The 20,398-nt window shown below is 39.8% G+C and overlaps 1 protein-coding gene across 1 annotated transcript; it reads right to left on the bottom strand.

Moving 5' to 3' along the window:
• Positions 1 to 829: 829 nt before the first annotated feature.
• On the bottom strand, positions 830 to 19,702 carry kntc1 (kinetochore associated 1). The gene is made up of 62 exons (XM_068703213.1): positions 19,679 to 19,702; positions 19,276 to 19,422; positions 18,987 to 19,107; positions 18,648 to 18,763; positions 18,312 to 18,390; positions 18,092 to 18,169; positions 17,975 to 18,009; positions 17,765 to 17,875; positions 17,323 to 17,416; positions 16,923 to 16,975; positions 16,691 to 16,803; positions 16,539 to 16,593; positions 16,350 to 16,448; positions 16,193 to 16,236; positions 16,034 to 16,096; positions 15,857 to 15,932; positions 15,571 to 15,696; positions 15,311 to 15,477; positions 15,097 to 15,208; positions 14,857 to 15,000; positions 14,731 to 14,787; positions 14,470 to 14,541; positions 14,214 to 14,333; positions 13,832 to 13,975; positions 13,646 to 13,741; positions 13,343 to 13,446; positions 13,152 to 13,254; positions 12,928 to 13,062; positions 12,709 to 12,828; positions 12,200 to 12,272; positions 11,755 to 11,822; positions 11,356 to 11,660; positions 11,008 to 11,180; positions 9,861 to 9,961; positions 9,399 to 9,543; positions 9,239 to 9,295; positions 8,987 to 9,150; positions 8,715 to 8,819; positions 8,487 to 8,615; positions 8,276 to 8,392; positions 8,074 to 8,183; positions 7,723 to 7,939; positions 7,213 to 7,302; positions 6,956 to 7,121; positions 6,584 to 6,642; positions 6,268 to 6,496; positions 6,111 to 6,184; positions 5,800 to 6,010; positions 5,423 to 5,535; positions 5,255 to 5,310; positions 5,010 to 5,088; positions 4,804 to 4,928; positions 4,560 to 4,695; positions 4,346 to 4,441; positions 4,096 to 4,152; positions 3,678 to 3,732; positions 3,410 to 3,473; positions 3,015 to 3,144; positions 2,801 to 2,890; positions 2,087 to 2,241; positions 1,380 to 1,482; positions 830 to 1,187 (listed from the first exon to the last, which is right to left on the bottom strand). The coding sequence occupies exons 2-62, from the start codon at positions 19,411 to 19,413 to the stop codon at positions 1,152 to 1,154; spliced, it is 6,663 nt and encodes a 2,220-aa protein (XP_068559314.1). The 5' UTR covers positions 19,414 to 19,422; positions 19,679 to 19,702; the 3' UTR covers positions 830 to 1,151.
• Between the last annotated feature and the right edge of the window lie 696 nt (positions 19,703 to 20,398).

The raw sequence follows: 20,398 nt of genomic DNA, 5'->3' as shown, positions 1-20,398 counted from the left end.
TCAAAATGGCCTAGTATTTTACACATTCAATGCAAAAAACATGAGATGGTGAGAATATATTTTCTGAAATTTAGATTTTGTTGTTGGTGGCCTTATTAAAAAAAGTTTGTGTATTCCCTATAGAGGACGTCCACTTGGTTATTAATACAAAAAGCAAATTCAGTTACTATGTCTCAATATAGATGATGTGGTTCATGTGGTTTATAAATGTGGTTTACATTTATAGAAGCCACCTTGCCAAGTAATGAATACTTTTTCACTAATAAACCTCAGGCCTTACAATGCAGACCAAAAATGCATTTTTTATATTTTTGAAAGACATTCACAGTATAACCAATTTCTTATTTGAAAGCAAACACATTGTTATTTTAGACATTGATTTGTTAATTATGTCATTTCAACCTAACAATTCTCATTTAAAACCGGAAGCATCCTCTCAAAAGAACAGTGCCTTTGTTATCTGTGTGTACTCACTTATCTTTTACCAAGTATAAGCTGAACCGTGACTAAATGGGAGTTTCATCCACAATGACAAATTCTTTTGGATAATACTCCCCTATGGGCAGGAGTCAGAGGTCCTGCTCTGTAAAGGTTCCTCAGTGTGGTTGGCTGCTTCCGGTTTGAAATGACAATTGTTTCCTCACCGAAATATGAAGTGGGTAGTGGGTAACTTACATAACTAAAAAGAGGAAGTCTGAAGAACGATAAGGATCTCAAAAAAGTACCCCTAAAATGTGTATTCAAAAATATTGACTCGAGACTTGAGTTAAAACATTTTACTCAGGCAGGATGTGTTTCACAACGGTGAAAGGAACGCATTTTACAAAAACAAATAGAGTGAACCTAAATTAATAAAAATGAAGGTTTAATATATAAAGCAACACAGCCTGTTAGCCAGCAGTTATACCATGAATATACACTTAAACAAGCCAGTAGATAATAAAATAAAATCAGATTAATAGCCTTTGATTTTTGATATTGATCAAACACAAGTTTAATTCCACAAGTATTCCACTACACAATCAATAATGAAAAGCATTTATTCCAAATAGTACATGCACAGTGGAAATATAGATAGAAGTGCAAATATTGCATCTCAGCCCAAGAGAGCCAAAGTAAGAATATATAAATACAGAAACAGAAATGTCTGTTCATCCTGACACTCCATTTTGCATGTTGAGAAACTCCTGAAAAAAAAAATTAAAGTAGAATTACACATCTGTTACGTTTCTATTACAGATCAATAATCAAACTGATAATGGGTAAATACAAAAGCTACAATAATATGATGAATACAACTAATTCAAATACAATAATGAAACAACATGTCTCCCCAGTATCCCAGACTAAACTGGGTCCAGGATATCCTCTTCAGTTACCTTCAGGCAGCTCGGCGAAGGTGAGCCGTTTGTCAGCGTTTTCCCTCTTTGATGCTCTCTGTGTTTCATGTACTCACGAGCGAGTGAGTCAGCATCGTCCTGACTGAAGAGCAGATAAAAAGAATATGACGAGAACAACTCAAATCGTACATTTGAAAAGGTCAAACGCATATGGTGGGCTTTTGTTTTGGTCTTTATCGGTCAAAAGTCTTGAGACACCAGGTGGCGGTCGGCTATTACACAAACCTGAAGGAGCAATTTGTCAACTCAACACACTCGGACTGTGCCTTCACGGGATAAGTCTGATATAAAGCTGGCAAACAATGAGCTGAGCCCACATGGTCCAAACTCCAGAGCGTGTACACTAAAGCCACATACGTCATTAAATGCAATGTAGACTCCAGTCTCTGATGTGCTGGTGGAGGAAGCTGTGCATCGCACAGATAAATGTCAAATAAATCAAAAGCACCACTTCTCCCTTTCAATGGATGAATACACTGGCAATAAAAATGCTGACCATAAATGGTTTCATAACATTAAACATGATGTTGTTTTTGCAGTATTTATGGTTATGGACAACAGTAGCTTGTTTATTAGTCTTATCCTGTTTTGATCATATTTTAGATATGCTGTTTGCATGTAACATATAGAAACCTGTTCTTTATATCGACGTTTATGTTGATTCCCTCACTAAAACAAAAACTTACCAGTTCTGACTGATCAGGTAGTCCACCAACTCTTTCACCTGATTAGGTCGGCCACTCGACACAATGAGCTGCTTCAGATGCTTGAAGTGTTTGGTCTTCAGCAGTTTCTGGTGCTGTCCATTTTGGCTGATGAAGGTTAATACAGTCTCCCTGATCTGAGGAATCATAGAGGCATTAATGGCATGTCATAATATAATACAGTACAATATAGTTGAAACAAAAAGTAATGGCAAAATGTTGCACAAAAGAAAATATATTTCAACGCACCAAACAACACCTTTAACATATTTGCATCATTACACACTATCCTAACTAGTTTCCTGTTTCACAAGTTTGCTGCTGCTAGGGCTGATAGAGTGTTTACACTATATAATTAGATGTTACAGTTGTGAACATTATACAGGAACTAGAAAATATTTAATTTTCAAAAAAATATGTATGTAGGTGTATACTTGTGTGCGTTAAAACATTTGAAATAGCCGAAAAACTGATAGTTGCAGTTGAAATACAAACACAAAAGTTGAAATAGATGTTAAAATAAAAGCACTGAAAGAGCTTCATGTTTCAGTTCAAGTGTAAGAATTGAATAAGGCTGAAGTGTCAATTTAAGTATAAGAGTGAAAGCAGTTGAATTGTCAGTTTGAAGAGTTAAAGATGAAAGCAACTGAAATGTTGCATCTCTTGGAAGTGGTATAACCTAAACTAACATCTAACCTGGGAGGGAACTCCAGCTAATTCCCCAGTGTTCATGAGCTCTTCCACCTGCTCAAGGACAGCGACTGGGTTACACACAGACAGAAAGCCCTGAAAATAGAAAGAAAATAAAACACAGTAATGTTACGACACTGGGATTATGATAAGGGCCTAAAAGATACAGTTCTTCCAAAAGATTCCTTCTGACATGTTGTATTGACATGGAGGTACTAACCTGGATCTGCTGAGCCTTTTTATTGGCACAGGGGATGAGAAGGAGTGTTCCCAGGGCAAAGGCTGGCAGATTGAACTGTGCAAAGCGATTGGCAATTCCTATCAGGTCCAGATTCAACAGGAACGGGCACCTTGGGGAGAAATAAACATGAAGCGAATGACATATTATTCAGGTCATGACTGCTTTTTTTTTGTAAACAAATTCCAACACTCAGTAAATCAAACCTGTGCGCATGAAAAAGACAGAAGTGTCACAGAATGATGTGGTTTTCAAAACTTTAACACCCATGCAGTTAAATCTAGCAATGCATGTGTTGCATGTTCATATTCTAAAACTAGCAGTCCATGAAAGCAGAACAGTTGGTTGGTAAATGGTTGAATACGAGGTCAACATACTTGAGGAGGAGAACAAAAGTCCTGTAGAGTGTTGCCTGTTGATCAGGACTCAGAGGAACAGAGGCTGTCAAGAAGGAAACAGATCAGTGAGGAGCATTCAGGATGCATACTGAACACTGAACAGTGCAAACGTGTATATCAAAATGAACAATGTTTATGAACAACCTTCTAGCTGATCCACATCAATTATTCTACCAAAACACTGTATAATAAAAGGTCAGTCAGCCTCAAGACAATGGAAGTGAATTCACTATTATAAACTGAGTACCTGAAACAAAAGGTGCCAGTATCATACTCATCCAGGTCCTGGAGAAACTGGAAATCTGGGAAGAAAATAAAGTAAATAAAATTACCTTTGCAACTTCTCTATTATCAATGGTCATATTGTAGCAGTGATGGTTGGAGGCGTTTTTTTTATTTTTCCACATCTGGGATGTCTGGTGCACTAGTGGTTAAGTCACTAACCATTTAACTGCACATTTCCTGTCTATATCTTGACGGTCACAATATAATGCAGATTGCATTTCACATGTTTTTCTTCTGATATTTTGAATCTGACGACATTTCTCATATATACAGTTTGGGACCACATTTTACTTTACTTTCAAAGTGGCATGTCTGAAGTAACAGGAAATATCAACATGATTTGCCTTTCTTAAAATAAAAGCGATGAAGTCTGACATTACCTCCCACAGAGCAGGCACAGCCACTACTGCCTCCAGCACCTTCTGGAGGTGGCTGATCTGAGAGGGGAAAAACATACACGTAGGTTTTATTTTGAAGTGCAAAACCGAGCCGTCTTTATTCAAAGTCCCCTTCGACAATTTTTACAAAAGACTGGAGAAAAACTAAAAAGACAGACATCATGTGTGAGTGAGATACTGCGTTTAAATATGTTTTTATAGAATAAGATTTTTCTGGTGCACGTCCTCTCACCAAGTTGAAGCCCAGCAGCTTCTGAAGCAGACTGTTCCACAGCTGAGGGTCGTACACCTGATACTCCAGGCACAGGTCTGCCACCAACTGCACCGCCTGAAAGGACAAAGGGTGCTTCAGTTGTCCTGCCTGCAGTTTGTGTGCAACATTTCATAGTGGAACTAAAATGAAGGAACTCGCTGGAATAGTTTTAATGTTTTAAGTTAGAAAGTACCTGCGGCTCGTGACTGTGGTTCTTCCACAGCCCTTTAACCAGGCCCTCTTTGGGGCTACTGAGGAAGGACTGCACTGTGTAAGGGATGTTTAATGCCTCCAGTTGAGAGACAAAGATGTAACACTTAAGGTAATATCTGCATGGGAGTATAAAAATACAGAAACATTAACACATCTTACCCACCCCTTACATGAACTTTGCAATTAATTATTCCATCAGTACTATCAAACTGATTTGCTATTACTGAATTTTGGTCTTGGGGATCTGCAACTGAGCCTCCAGAGTGGCCGAATCAGCGAGACGGACGAGACAAAGCAGCGCTCGAGTCCGATGGCAGAAGGTCAGACGAGGCCCAGAAGTGCTGAGGGGCTACAGGAGGAAATTATCCATTATTAGTCATTTTCTCTGGACACTTTGTCCAATTTTGACTCACTGTAATATATTACTCACCCAGGTTTTGGCAGTCAGGATAGGGTTTAGAAGACGGACAGCATCCTCCATGGGGCAAGACTGCAGCATGTACACCACCCTGAGAGCATCAAGTAAACACAATAAACAGAGAAGCCAACACATGTTGCTGATACAACTTGTGGCCAAATCATCCAATTGATTGAATTTTCATTAAAAAAAAAGTAATAACTAAAGGGTATTTCAGGGCGAAATGCTGCAAAAAAAAGAAAGGTCAATGTCTGTACCTCATTAAGTCTGGATCCTCCTCGATGTTGCTGACACATTCATGATTACCAATCTCCTTTATCAAAGAAAAACAAGTTTCTATCATATTTCTACACAATGTAAGCAGATTAACAACGAACAGAAACAGTGATTAGCTAATAAAATTAGGTAAGCTCAGTGAGACAGACCTTGGTGACAGCAGGGCCTGTTTTGCAGATCCATTTCTCCAACATCATGTTACGGATTTTCAAGAGATCCACATTGTTGATGGTGGCTATTTCCTTAACCACTGCATGTATATCTGCTCAGAGGTTAAATGCTCAAATTAAAACACAGATGATGACTTTCTCCCACTTACAACATATCAAAAAATGTTGGCTCACAAAGCAAGATCGTTTAGTGATAATAAGTAGGAAAAAAAATGTATAGCAGATAGTAAAACAATTCAATGTCATAAAAAACAGCAAAGCAAAATGGACGATACAACACACTTTAATCCAGGAAGCTGGTCGTATATGCTTTACTTCAGCTTCTCCAGCAGACTGATGTGTCAAAGCATGCTCACCGGGATAAATTTGACCTCCTGAGACTCTGTAGCGCTGCTCCACACCACTGTGCTCATACAGGGCCACTATGAGCCTGGCTGGCAGCCCAGTGAGCTTCAGATGCTCTGGGCTGTTCAGCTGGCTGGTTATCAAGGTGTTCTCAGTAGCCGAGCGTTGGAACTGCAGTTTCAGCTTGGACAGAAATGTCTCCCCTCTGGCCCGTGCCGTCTCCTGCTCAGAATTAGAGAGGAGTAAATTGAAACCAACCAGTTTATGAAAAACTAACCAGGTAAAGATGTGAAGTTTATACTGTATAATTTAAAATATTGACCTCAAGGTTTGGATCCTTCAGCCAGGCATCTCCAAGAGCCAAACAGAACCTAAGAGACTGTGTCTTCTCATGGCCTGTAGAGAACAGGAAAATCCTTCAGTCCATAAACACAAAAACACAAGTAGTGAAGTGGCAGTGCCTAATCTGCAGGTCAGACCTGGTGGCAGCTCCTGGGTGATCTTGTGGGCTGTGGCAGCTGCCCACTCCGGGCTCTGGATGCAGTGGATGTACTTCATCATGGTCTTGGCCACCTTGAAAGTCTCACTATTGTAGCCATGACCCTGACCCTGACCCTGACCCCTTTTCCTCTGCTCCAAGAGCAAAGGCTTCATCTTCTTCTCAAACACATGGTTTACTGCTGACATGTATAACTTGTCAAGGCTCACCTGGAATGAGACAGAGATAGGATCAGTTTGGATGAATCTATAATTTTCATGATTATACGGGCTACTTTTTAGATTATTGTGCTTTACCTTCATCAGTTTGCTAATCAAAAGAAGTGTCGGGAAGGTCTCCTCACTGAGCTCAGGAGCTATACACAGATAAACATTTTAGTTTCCTCAGTCTTAACATATCTCAGTAACTCTTAATATTGATAAATCAAAATAACAGATTTGCCAACTGAAGCTACACAAAGATATCAAATACAGTAACAGGTGTTTGAAGATTACATCCATCACCCACTCGTGGTAAAATATTTGAAATGTTAGGACCTCAAACGAGTTAAGAATAATTCCTTCCTTTAAGATGACACCACATTAGATCTAATGCAATCAGAGCATTTTGAGTTTGTCAGCTATAATATTGAAGAATGAAAATAAGACAACTGACAGTGGCTAACTCACAGATAATCTTCCAGAAATGTTTGCTCTGCATAAGCAGGTGGAAGGGCAGTCTGCTGTTGGACAGCAGGTTTGGCAGCTGGCCGTTTTCCAGAAGATAGGTGTTCTCCACGTCCGAGGCAGGAGAGGCGCGCTTGTAGGACTTCAGGTGTTGAAGGAGGCCCATTGCCTGTGGATTAAGATACACTGGTTGCTAGTCTGCAACAAAACATTTTGAAGACAAAGAACCGTTTGATTTTAGAAGTGTGTGTTCTTTTTACCTGACTAACAGAAAAGGTCATCACATTCTCATCTGCAGCCTCTATGATCTTCAGCACTACTTCGATCCTCTCATAGTTGTAAGGGCTGAGCTGTACAAGAAACACATTTCACAAGTTAGGTGAATAGCTTGACTTTATTCTGGGATAGAAACAATTAAATAATCAACTATGACAGTAAAGTCCTTTCAGTGTTGTAGTTCAGATAATTCAAGTAATTGGTTTGGAAACTGTGTTAAAATAATAGGTCTGTTGTCATAAAAAGCATATAGCTTTTTCTTGTTTTACGATTACCATTAACTAAGCACTCTTGTGTTGTACAGTTTTTCTTGAATCAGTTGTCTTTAAATTTCACCCAGAGGCTCATCAAACAACTTTATTCTATCAGAAATGATCAGAAACGTTGCTTATGTAAAAGGGGCAGAAAACCCATTAACACAGAGATCTCCTGTTAAAAAGAAAAGGCTTTGAAGTCCTCCCTCTTCTAGTTTGCCCCCGTCCCAAAGCACAAACCTTGAATATGGCAGAACAGAGACTGTCGGTGAGCTCGCTGGTGTTGTGTAACATCGGGATAATCTGCAGCACTCGCTCCAGTGCGTCCGCATGACACAGAGGCTGCATCTCTTCCTGCCCTGTGCCTGGGTCGCATGCAGCTTCCTCGTCCTCTTGGAGCAGCAGTAAAGTGGTAATGTACTGGTTGATCACACGGTCACGGTCTAGACCAAAGGTGCTGCAGACGGGAGCAGAGGGTGAGCACAGGAAAGGAAAAGAATAATAGACCTGCCAGACCGTCCGGGACACTTCTGGACCATAAATGAAATGCATTGATATCGATTGAATTTGACTGTCGAGTGAGCAGCGGACCTGCAGTACTGGAGGATAATGTCTGGAGTGATTCTCCGGTTTTTCACCAAGTCAGGGATCAGACTACTCTTCATCTCAGGCCGCTGACGGAACACTGGTTGAATGGATATCTGTTGGCGAGCAGGAGCAAGCATGGCGAACGTCAAGAGTGACAATAACTTGTGAAGTATAATGTGAATAGAAGTGTTTTTCATCCACACACCTCCAGTTTGCCAAGCTTGATGCCCCATTCAGCATCAGTGATGACAGAGAGAAACTTCTCTTGTTCTTCTGCCTCACCGTACAAGCAGCAGAGATCAGCCCCGATCCTGGCCACAGCCTAAAGCAGCCAACGACAATTTTCACTATCGAAACCAAAAATAAAAAAAAGATTTGACGCTAAAATACAGAAGAACAATGAACACATTTCCTACCAAGATTTTGTCATAGTTTTGCCACGTGTTGTCAATAACCTTCCACAGAATTTTGAAGACTTCTGTTTTGGAGAGGAGTGTACAGAGACCTATAGCCAAATCACAATCAACCACCCTCCAGTTGAACACCTGCAGCCGATATAAATAGAGATACAGGAATTTTAAAACACACTAAAACACAGTATATCGGCTACTACCATCTCATGACATCAGTCTCAGCAGACTCACCTTGTTCAAGAGAGCCACAGCAACGGCATTCAGAGACAAAGTAGTTGTCTTTCGAAGATTATTTAAGCACAAATTGTACTTCCTAAGCTCTTGGGTATCATGAAGCTGAAAGAAGAGTTAACAGTTTACTGTGACATTATCACTATGAACATTACAAAATATTTTTTGCTCGGCCTGACTGGCAAGTAGCTATAGCTATAATAACGGTACAATTGATCCAGAAACACATGGCGGTGGCACCGATAGCCCCACTGGATATGTCGCAGCCATACCTGTACACTAAGCTTTAAGTCCATAACATTAGAGGTGACGTGCTGCAGGCAGCTGCCGTATGAGTTGACCAGCACTCTGAGGGCCAGCTCCAGCTGACTGCACTCCTGTAACATCTGTAACATGTTGGACAGGGGACCCAGGAGGGGCCGCAGGTAGTTTGAACCTGTATGTGGGCCATGCAAGACACAAGGTAAACTTTCAAGAATGACAAATTCAAGGAAAAACAATGAAATATAAACTTTAGTACAGACCGTCTTCAAATGAGCAGTGTGCCAGACAGGAACAGTCCAGCGGGTACAGTTTGGTATCTGCAAGAGTGGTTATAAACTGATGAGACCAGTTAGCTGTAGACTATCTGAGGTGATGAAATCCTAAATAGACATTGAATAGATGATGCTTTGAGCATCTTACCCAGAGAAACAGGTAGCAGGCAGTTGGTAATTTCATATTGGACTGGAAGCGCAGACACTGGGTCCAGAACAATGCAGTCTTCACTAAAAACATCCTGAAAACTCCACTGAGAATGTGGATCCTTTTCTGTCTCTAAGGTCGAATCCTGTGACATCAAACAATTCAAAAATATTTATTGTATGCATTTAGCAAATTTAAAAAGGGGAGACGTTTAACTACTATCAACAAAACAAGAAGTCTTTTACTGTAATTGAACAACTTCCCGCTTTAATTACGTTAAATAAACTATTATACTCTAAATCCTCTAAGATATTTCACCAGGTAGATTCACAGTCACTAACTCGCAAAATACGACGTCGGATTTAAATGTCTGCAGAAAATATATCGTATAACATATGAAGCATAAACCAGAGCAAAATAAAGTAAACAGCATCATTCTATGGAGAAAGATAAGATACTGACCTTGGCTATAAAGCCATAGTTGTCTGATAACTGACACTGATGATAGACATCCATAGCTATCCGTGTGCACTTGCAAAGCTCCAGACAGTCCAGGAGCAGATCTGCAACAGTTATTAGAATATTAACTTACGTGATTTTACTTGACGCAAAAGAGAGAGCAGCCAAGCTCCCTCAGAGAACAGTTGTCACACAGAGAAAATAGTTGTCTCATTGAACTATTTAGTCTAGATGTTCTTTCAGATTTGCATCTTCAGCAAGACCAGATAAAGTATTGCAATATTTTGTAAATAATCATTTTGTGTATCATCTGCGTGATTAGTAAGGTTTTTTTTTGTTTTTACTGGGTTTAAAGGGATATTTCATCCACAAAATCGTCATTTGTGTATCAATAACTCACATCCTGTTACCTTGAATTCTTGAAGAAAACTTTGTTATTCTCGCTTGCCTCCACATTGAGTAATGAATCAAAAACTATATCAAAACATCTGTATTCAAACTCGGTACAAGTCTAATTTATCCAGTCGTAGGCTCACTACTTCCCAAACAAATGCATTTTCGCTAAAACCTTACTTCTGAAAACGATTTGGATTTGCACAGACGAGGAGCGCGCCTACTCGTGAGAGGTGAATCTGTCAGTGTAAAAGTGTTTTAAATAGTAAGGTTTTAGCAAAAAAGCATTAGTTTGGGAAGCAGTGAGCATACGACTCTATAAATGAGACTCAGATTATACTGCATGCGTTGTGTGATTTTGTGAGCGGATGTTTTGATAAAGAGTTGCTGTTGTTAAACGCAGAACCCATTTACTTCAATTCATCTAGACATTTCTCTCTTTTTTTATTATTGGTTCACAGTGGAGGCATGCGAGAAAAACTAAGTTTTCTTCAAACATTTAAGGTAATACAGGGAGAGTAAACTGATATACAATTGTCATGTTGTGGATGAAGTACTCCTTTAAGATGAGACTGAACATACATTTTTCGTCTAGTTTTCACAACAATTTTTAACTGCAAGCTTACAACAAACTAAACTATGTCAAATCTAATAGTTGAATTTTGAATCCAGCAATGATTCGCAGAACAGCTATTGATTGACCAACGTAAAATTTTGTTCAACATCATTGATTTCGCAACATCATTGCCATCTTTACCTGAGTGGCACGCAGCGATAGCCTGGCAGGCAAGATCATGGATGACTGCTGGCAGGTCCATGTCTTCAGGAAGCACCATTGGAACATCTGCCTCCAACATCTGGCATAACGTCTTGGCAGCAGTGAACAAAACCTTGCCTGTGCAGGTGTTATAGTGGTGTTCATACAGCTCACTGAAGAGGACAAAGAAAACATAGGAGATTCTCCATGTGACTGATTGGACTGGGATGTTTTTTTTAGTCTGAATTAAACATTATCAATTTCTCTATATTTACACTAAAAACTCAAGAGTGAAATAAACAAAAACCCTGGATTCATACACACGGCACAGCATCCACACACGCAAACCTGAGGATCTTGAGGGCCTTGTCCACCTTGCCCACTCCTAGAGCTCGCAGGGCTAAGTCAGACCACAGCTCCTGTTCGGTGCGCTGCAGCTGCCTTCCTAGACGACGTAAGCCCGCTTCTGTGGAGATGGTCTTGGTCTTGCCATCGGGGTCATTAGCCACAACTGGAGTTGTCGTGGCCTTCCCCTTTGATGAACGTTGGTGGCCATGTGTGTTTTCATAGGCTGTGATGTGATGCTCCTGGATCTGCTTTCTGATGTTTGGATCCTCATAGTTTGACGGGGTGAAGAAAACATCAAAGTCCTCCTGAACAAGCAAATAAAGAGTTTGCAGGTAAAAAAACATTATGAAAGAACAGATGGAATAATAACACTTAAAACATTCCTTAAAATAAACTTACCTGTAGGTGGGCGATTGCCTTGAACATGATGAGGTTGTTCTCACACTCCATGCTTTTAAGAGCATCATCTACAAAGGACATGAAACCTGGTGTGACACTTGGATGTTCAGGCAAATGTTTATAGCATCAATATCATATAAACAAATCTAGATTATTATATTTTATGCAGCCCTTTTTTGGTAGCATCTCTCCAATTGCTTGTGCACAAAACTTGCCCTTATATAGTGTTTAGGTTTAGTGTTTGATGTTTTACTGCTCCATGCAAACTTTCCTAAAACATCCAACACGTGGAGGTCAGAGCCTTGAGTCAGCTTTAGAGCTGGAACTGAGAAGCATACATTGAGCTACTCAAGAAAACATCTGAAGGATGGGTGTTTGCTGACAGAGACTGTGGACACATACTCACTATGGCACCCTGCTGTTCTTGTTTCAGGATCGTACTTACGTTTTTGGATTATTTGAAGGTATTTCAGAGCCTCCACCATCACCTGAGCTATGACCATCTGGTGTTTCTTGTGCTACGGAAGACAGAGAAGACAGAGACAGAGTTGAGATATACAAAATGTCAGAATGAATGTATACTTACCATAATGCTGTTTTATTATGTTCTGATCTTGAGGCCGCGATTGATTTAAGTTTCATGTATGGTCTACTACCAGGAATATTTGCCTATAGCTGCGTAAGCATAATCTAAACTGTGCTGAGGAAAAGGCTCCCAGGCAGGGAAAATCCTGGTATATTATATAATCTCTCAGTTGCAGCAGAGGCGCAATGTTAACGACATCTAAAGCTAAGCAAAAACAAAAGCACTAATTCTTAAAACCATCTTAAAATGCGACAGAATATGATTTCAGTGGTGTGGAAATTGAATCCAGAAAATTTAACAGGGAATACAAGCACGTAAAATGCAAATGAAGTTTTATTTCAGACACATGACATCTTCCCTCTCCTCACCTCATCAGATATGTGGGCTTTGTCCTCCAGCTGCAGCCGAGCCCAGGATGTGAGACGTTTGCTCACACACTCTGCCTCTGCAGAGGACAGCCTCTTCAGGACAGTCATGCTTTCCTCCATCTGAAAGTAGCATAAAAGACTTCCTATCAGTATGCCATGGAAACATATAAAGAAACATTCAATCTATGTGATTTCATATTTGCATGTGGAGAAGGATACCTTGCTTTGGCCAATCAGCTGGATGAGATACAAGAAATGTATCTGCGAGGTTGGAAGCTTGTAAGCTTCAGCTAATGTCAGGGAGTCTTCTAAAGACATTGGCAAGTCTTGCTTCAGGATGTATCTAATCAGTGGCTGGTAAGAGATACACAGTATGTGACAGAAAGTTCATAGGAAAGCACACGGGAAGTCAAATGTCACATAATAAATGAGATCAAAATTACCATAATTTGAGTGCTGTTAGAGAGGTTGAAGTTGCGGATCCCATAGCCCCTGAGAAGTTTCCTGATTTCCATTAGACGGTAACTCTCCTTTAAAAGCTCTTGTCTGGGGAATACATCAGTAAATAGAAACTGATAATATTACCAAATTTAACGGTTTGAAAAAAATCAAGGTGAGGACAATGTAAACATACTTTGGTCTATCCATCTCCAGGTACTGTTGAACCAGTTTTTCTACCACATTACTCCAGGGCACTACAGCTTTCTGCATAATCTCCAGCACAGCATCCACCATCAGCTGGAAGGAAATACAATAATGTGAGATTTCGCAAATCCTGGTACAAACTTTATTGATTTTTACTATGATTAGTAAAATTAGTGATTAGTGATTCTTGTCCATCTGCTGCTGTTATAGCTGTTTTTCACTCAAGTATTTGCACTCACAAAACGTTAAACATGTCGTGAACTGTATGTGTAATGGTGTTACAGAAACTTACGTCAGTATCAGTCATGCAAGCCAGCACAGCCACTGCTTTGGCTTCCCATTCTGTGAAAAGTGTTGTAGTCTGAGAACTACAGCGCTCCAGCAGATCCTAGTGAAGATGAGGAGAAATATTTATCACCAGGTATTTGGGAAAATGAAAGGTCTGTTCCCAGTGGGCTCGGCAGTGATGGAATTTTACCTTGATGTACTGGAGAAGTAGCTCATTTAAAGGAATCTCATGCTCTTCAGTATACGGCAGGATACTGCTTTCCACTGCGGTGGCAATCAGCTCTGGAGCCGGCACTTTGTCCAGCATGAAGAATGCAACACTACGAACACTTCCCTTTCAAATTCACAAGGAAGAAAAATGATAAAGATAGGCACAACCACGCAAAACCCATTTAACATGTCTAATAAACGCAACACCACAACGTACATAAAAGTATGATTTTCTTTTTCATTATGAAATCAACAGAAAACTATTTTCATACGTTCCTGCAGGTTAATAAAATATATGTTTCCTGCTGAAGATATCAGTAGCTTGTTTGAAACTCAAATATAGTTAGAATATGTCATGAAACCTTCTCAAAGACTGAAAGTGAAAGACTGCAGTTGTATTTCTGGTGGAGGTCCAGGAGCTGACGGAGGTTGGACACCAGGGATTTGAGGTTCTCCACCTCTTCTGCACCGTAATTATCATCCTTAAAAAAAGATCAAAAATAGATCATCGACCACATTATGTCACGATAATTCAGTTACAATTAGCTCCCACGGGTAAACCATGATTGTGAAGCCACAAAAATGTATAGCGGAAAGATAACAATGTGTTTAACTTACAGATTTCATCCATGTCCACAGAGAAGGCAGTCCAACCACAGCCAAGTCCAACCCGTTCTGGGGCCAAGCACCCTGGAACAACATATACATTTATAACCATTGGTTCAACTATTGTGACTGATGCGTACTTATTATACAATGTTTTAGACAAGTAATTGAGTGATGGGCGGTGCTATTGACCATTATACATCATTGTTATTTAGCCTGGTTTTACTTAACTTCAATGTTTCAGGTCAAAATATTTTTTGTTCTTTTATTTACCTTTTCTGTTAACTCCAAATTCCTTGCCCTCTGCTCCAGCCATCTCGCCAAGATTTTCTATGGGCACATAAAACGTTTACTACTGAAAACCTAGCACCAGATTTTGAAATGAGTAATGATTCCTACCTGTCCTGTTGGAAGCACTCTCCTCACAAATGGAACAAAAATGGCCCTAAACCAAGAACAGAGGTCTTGGGATGGCAGATCCTCTGGGATGGCACTGAGCACGGCTTCAAGCTTGCCCTCGTCAAACTCTGCTGCAATCTGTCCCTGTTACAAAACCCAAAAGCAAACGTCACAACTAGGCCTGACACCAAGCATTTACTCCCAGTGTTGTTTCATCAAGTGCATGAAGCTGTTCTTTACCTCATATCTGAGCCAAATGAGTTGTGCACCCTTCATGTCTCCGTCTCTTAGGTGGGTCAGAATTTCTCCTAAATTGTCAGTGCTGTTCAAAAACTCAATCCAGGCGATGCCACTGTGGATGACAGAATAACTTATAAGAATAACACATAAGCGGACATTATGAACAAACCACATGATTGAAAATGTGCGGTACAACACTAAGACTTTGATTTACTTGAAGTTATCTGGGCCGTGTAGGCTGCAGAATGTTGCCAGCCTGGCCATGGCCTCCTGGATCTGTAAGGAGGAGTATCGTGTGGCAGCATGGTTGAGCATCTTCTCTGCCATCTCAAAGGTCGGCCACGGAGCCTTGAGGCAGTATTCCACCACATATTGCTCATCCTAGGCAATGCAAAAAAAGAACCTCTGTTGGTGAGGGGGTTGAGGTGATCAACATGTTGGATATGTAAAATAAGATTAGACTAAAAAACTGACTTTGATCTTCATCAGGTTGGTTTTGGCCTCCTCCACAAGTTCAGACCACACATCCTGTCCGTAGCCACCCACTGATGCAGAGGCCAGCTGCTCCAGCACAAAGTCAAGCTTCACCTTGTACACGAGCTGAACAAAAATAGGATTGTTAGTTGTGTATAGCCCCAATTAAGCTAGTAATTTAGAACCAGCCAATACCAATTCTATTGTACTCTTCTGCTCTAAAATCCTACTTCTCTTGTCAAATATCTATCATATTGTATTCCAATAAATTTGACTCTTCACTTACCTCTACATCCAGCTCAAATGTGATGGCAAACTTTTCAGCTTCCTCAAACATGTGTTTGTGAAGAAGTCTGCTGAGTCTGGGGGTAGAGAAAAATGAAGTAAGTCAAATTATACTGACATCACATATAGTACACAAACCGCAATTAATGTGGAAATGTATCCAATTAAAATGAGGTACCTGTTCTCAGGCAAAGCCTCTGTGAAGCATCTGACAACAACAGCAGATATGGGCTCTCCACGACTACTTGGTTAAGAACAGGGGAGAAAAAAAAGACCGCTTTATATTTTGAAACATTCACCATATCGTTCACTGGCTGAAGAGCCAAACATGTCCTACCTTTCTGGGTTCTCACAAATCCCCTCAACTAAATAAATGGTATCCTGAAAGCAGAGGATAAAACAACAGCATTAAATGTGCTGACATATTATCAGCCGGAAATAGCACATGTCCATATATCCATCCATATAACACGTTTTAAGCATTGATTGTTCACCATGTTTATTTTTGTCTGGACAAGACAGGAGACTGAGGAGACATCAAGGGAGTAGCAAATAGTCATGGAGGGCAGAAATCGTATTTGCAGTGAGTTGATCTGAAAAATTAAAAACCAGCACATCAAGTTCAGAAGAGGACGTGAGATAATAATCTTTTACGGTTTCTTCAAAAGGAGTTGCACTGCTACCTGACTCTTGTCTTGCTTTGTTAGTGTAATCATCTTCATGCTGCCCCTGTCTTGGCTGCAACACATACAGATCAGTTTTCAACATTATTTAATTGAGGCACATTCCTCTGTATATTTACAGCTACTGTATGTGATACAACATAGATACATACGCCACCATGGAGGCAGAGCCACATTCTGTAGTGAGTTCAAAGTCATGAATGGCAAGATCCTGCCAACAGTGAATCATGACCAGGAAATGTAGGTCCCAAAGACTCAGGGCATCCTGCAGCCGAAGACAAACACAAGCAATCCATATTGTATGCAGTTAAACCTCAAAATACTTTTGATTGAACCTCATGCAATGGTACATCCAACAGCTACAGGTGAAGGCACTGAACTCACCTCAGTGTCAAGAATATACAAGTGATTTTCCACCACCACCATCTTCCTCACACCTTTGAAATAAATATAGAAGGAGAATGTATTTAACAATCCTTACACAATCTAGTCTTAGAAGCATTCTAACTTTTGTACTTGTTTTGCAACTAAATGCTATTGTGTTTCTATTTCTTATCTTTTCCTCAATACTTTGTGACTCACTATATATATATATATATATATATATATATATATATATATATATATATATAGATTATTTCACCCACTCACGTCCACATGTTCATCACTAAAAAAGTTAAACAATAAGTATGAAGATGGTAATACATGTTTAGTATCTTGCAAAAGGCACATTAAGAAATTAAGAAAGTGTAACTATGTACTGAACATTGGGACAAGGCCTTACCTGGAATTAAGCTGTTGTTGATAGAGTGAGCAAGGCACATCTTGCCCTGATGAGGGTCCATCATCCAGTGAGTCACAATACTTTCTTTATCCCCCTGTGAAGATAATGTTGTGACAAATTACATCAAGAAATACATGTTGTTTTACTGCTTTATATCAGCAGTAACTATCATTCCTAGAAAAGGTTTGAGTTACACTATTTCTAAGCTTAGTTCAAAGTGTGTATTAATATCATGGTCAACATTGGTTTCATTTTCAGCTTGAAAACATACTTCATTAGCTTTTTCAGAAAAATTAAACATGCAACAGCATCGAATAAAAAAGGGAGGGACTGAAAAAAACAAGCAACAAATACTTGAAGTACCATCGTCCATTATGCTGTCATTCACAAATAACCAATGTATCATAGCTGCAGCTGGTACATAAATAAATAAAACACTGACCCCGATCATTAAGTGGATTTCAGAGCCCAGATTGAACATCACTGCTGTGCTGCAGCCCTCATCATGGTAGTCACTGGTGGAGCAGAAGTCTATCTTCATGAGCGACTGGAGCTGAGTTGAGGAAAAGTGTCATTATAGTTCTGCTGTAAAAAAAAAAAAAAAAAAAAAAGAAGTTTGTAATCGCATGGAAAGATGATTGCCTGAACTTACCTCTTTCAAAGCTCCCAGATCCATATTTTCAAAGGCTGTAGAAGAATAAATGATTAGTTTGGTCAATACAATGGCTCCAATAAAACTTTTAGTCTACCGCATGTGATCTTTGGATACCTGTCTCGATCTTTGCCAATGCAAGGTTTGTAATGTGGAAAAATCCATCCTTTATGAGAAGGAACACATGGTACATCCCTGTCAACAAAAAACATTGGAGAAATTGGCAACACACCATTCATTAAAGATTCAGATAAAAGCACCATTAGAAATTCATTCAGCTTTCCATTGCACACTTTTATTTCTCATAATATTTCTCATATTCATAAACATTTTTTACCTAAGGACTCCTTGTTTTCTTCTATGATGAGATAGCGGTACGTTTTCTTATCTTCACTGGATGGTTTCTTTACCAATGCCTACAAACCCAGATAATAACACAACATGTTAATGTCCATAAGTGAAACACGTTGGGCAACTCAAACTCATTAAAAAAAAAAGACACAAAGTTTTCAGGATTATTACAGCTGGTCATCTAAAGTCGAATATTTTTCTTCTAATGTTGTAGATGACATCTGACAGGTACACTACAACAAGTCAAGGCCAGACACAGAGCGATCACATGTCATGTATTCCTACACCATTAGGCCTCACAGATATCAAACAACACTCATACCCTGGTGAGTAGGATTCTCTTGGTTGGCACATAGATCAGATGAAAGTTTCCATTTCTTTCACAGACCACCAAAAACTGTCCTTCCAGGCATACATCAATGGCATCCACGTCAGTTTCTGAAAAACAAGTTGAGCTATTAACATCCAGAAAGTTACCCAGAAATGTTAAACTGCATCAATAAGAAAGGAATGATGACTGAACCTTTACAATATCTTCAAATTGATTTAGTTTGAATTATACAAGCAATCCTGACACAGAAAAAGCAGTGCCCGTCAGTCATCGTGATTATTGGACCCACTGGTTAGAGTGCAGCCACATGACGTCTGACTAAAAACCTACCAAAATGAAGAAGCAGCAGGATGGTCTGACAGTTCTGGTCAAACAGGATAACTGTCTTGTCAGTAACAACAATGTTCCAGTTTGACCCACTGGAGGAGGAGAGACTGGGATCTGTCTGCACCTGTAAGAACCAGCATTTCCATTTAATCGCTGCTCAGTGCTGTCACGAGTAGGGTGTTAAACTGCTCCACTACTAATCACTGTAGTACTTTATATGGAGTGACAGGGATACATTACAAGAGCATATTCGAGTTCTTGTAACATTAATGTAAATATTGACATCCATTACCTCACTTGCTGTGGAGATTTTGACCAGTGTGTCCACCTGATACAAGCCGCTTCCATTCTCCTCCCTGGACACACTGCCGAAGCGGACAGTGTTCGTGTCCTCGTTGGTCAGAAGCTCAACGTCGCTCCACGTCGCCATGTCGACGAGCTAAGGTACATGGAGGAAATGTGACACATGCGATACATTAGCAATGCTAGTTGACATTGTCCACGTAATCTAATTATTCAGTTGCACCGTAAAGTTATGATAACGCTAATGTTCGTAAGCTAATTCAGCAGAGACTTACAACAACAACAACAACATTTAGACTACCTGCTGATATCTATGCGCGATGGCGAATTAGCCGACAGTCGACTACAATGTAGCTAACGTTACAGTTGATAGTAACCTGATAGTAACTCACCACTCCGTTGAAGTAACCAGACAGCTAACGTTACAACACAGAGATTAGACGTAAATCAACAGTAGAAGTTTCAGAATTTGGCGGGTTGCTGTAGCATAGATTTGGGTGATTTAGTCCTGAGTTTTGTCTAACAGATACAACTTCCATTCCTGGCTAATTATAAACCATGCTTCCTTGTTTAAGATGACCTAAATTAAACCACAGCCACAATCCAAATTTCAATATTATCCATTTGTAATCCAAACGTAAGCATTTAATTGACGAAGCTTGTTTGGGCTGTACACAGTCTGAGGGAAAGTGCCGCCTGACAGGCTGAATTTCGGGAAAAACTAAGGATTTCAAACAGAGGGGCGGGGCATTTGAGGAACATCCGGAGAGCATAGTGGCGTTGCCAGGTTGGGTAATTTTCGGTCTATTAAGCGAAGTGATGTGACTTTACTGCTAAATTTTTAGTGATTTAAAAATTACAGCATTCATCAGTGACTTCTATGTATTTTTATGTATTTTTAAAAGGAAACGAATAAAAGCACTATTTATCAGTTTATCAGCCCTCAAAACTCTGCACTCACAATGGTATACACTGACTGTCTCCCAATTGTTATTTAATTGCACATCATTGAATTTACTTAGTGAAAATTTAATTACCTAATATATTTCTAGATATTTGCTGCGCCCCCTTCTTTTGTTTAGTCTACTCAAACTCGATGTGGGTTACATAAC

This window comes from Cebidichthys violaceus, unplaced genomic scaffold, assembly GCF_023349555.1.
Source record: "Cebidichthys violaceus isolate CVI_PGR_0920_01 unplaced genomic scaffold, fCebVio1.0.p SCAF_9, whole genome shotgun sequence".
Classification (NCBI taxonomy): domain Eukaryota; kingdom Metazoa; phylum Chordata; class Actinopteri; order Perciformes; family Stichaeidae; genus Cebidichthys; species Cebidichthys violaceus.
The sequence above is the reverse complement of the archived record's forward strand: the minus strand, read 5'-3'. Positions and strand labels throughout refer to the sequence as shown.

Excerpts from the sequence above, each read along its gene's own strand:
- kntc1 (XM_068703213.1), bottom strand. The coding sequence starts at position 19,413 with ATGGCGACGTGGAGCGACGTTGAGCTTCTGACCAACGAGGACACGAAC. Across the intron at positions 15,697-15,856 it reads CATTTGAGCTGGATGTAGAG|CTCGTGTACAAGGTGAAGCT; the intron begins GTAAGTGAAGAG and ends ATTTTTGTTCAG. Across the intron at positions 15,001-15,096 it reads TCATTTGGCTCAGATATGAG|GGACAGATTGCAGCAGAGTT; the intron begins GTAAAGAACAGC and ends GTTTTGTAACAG.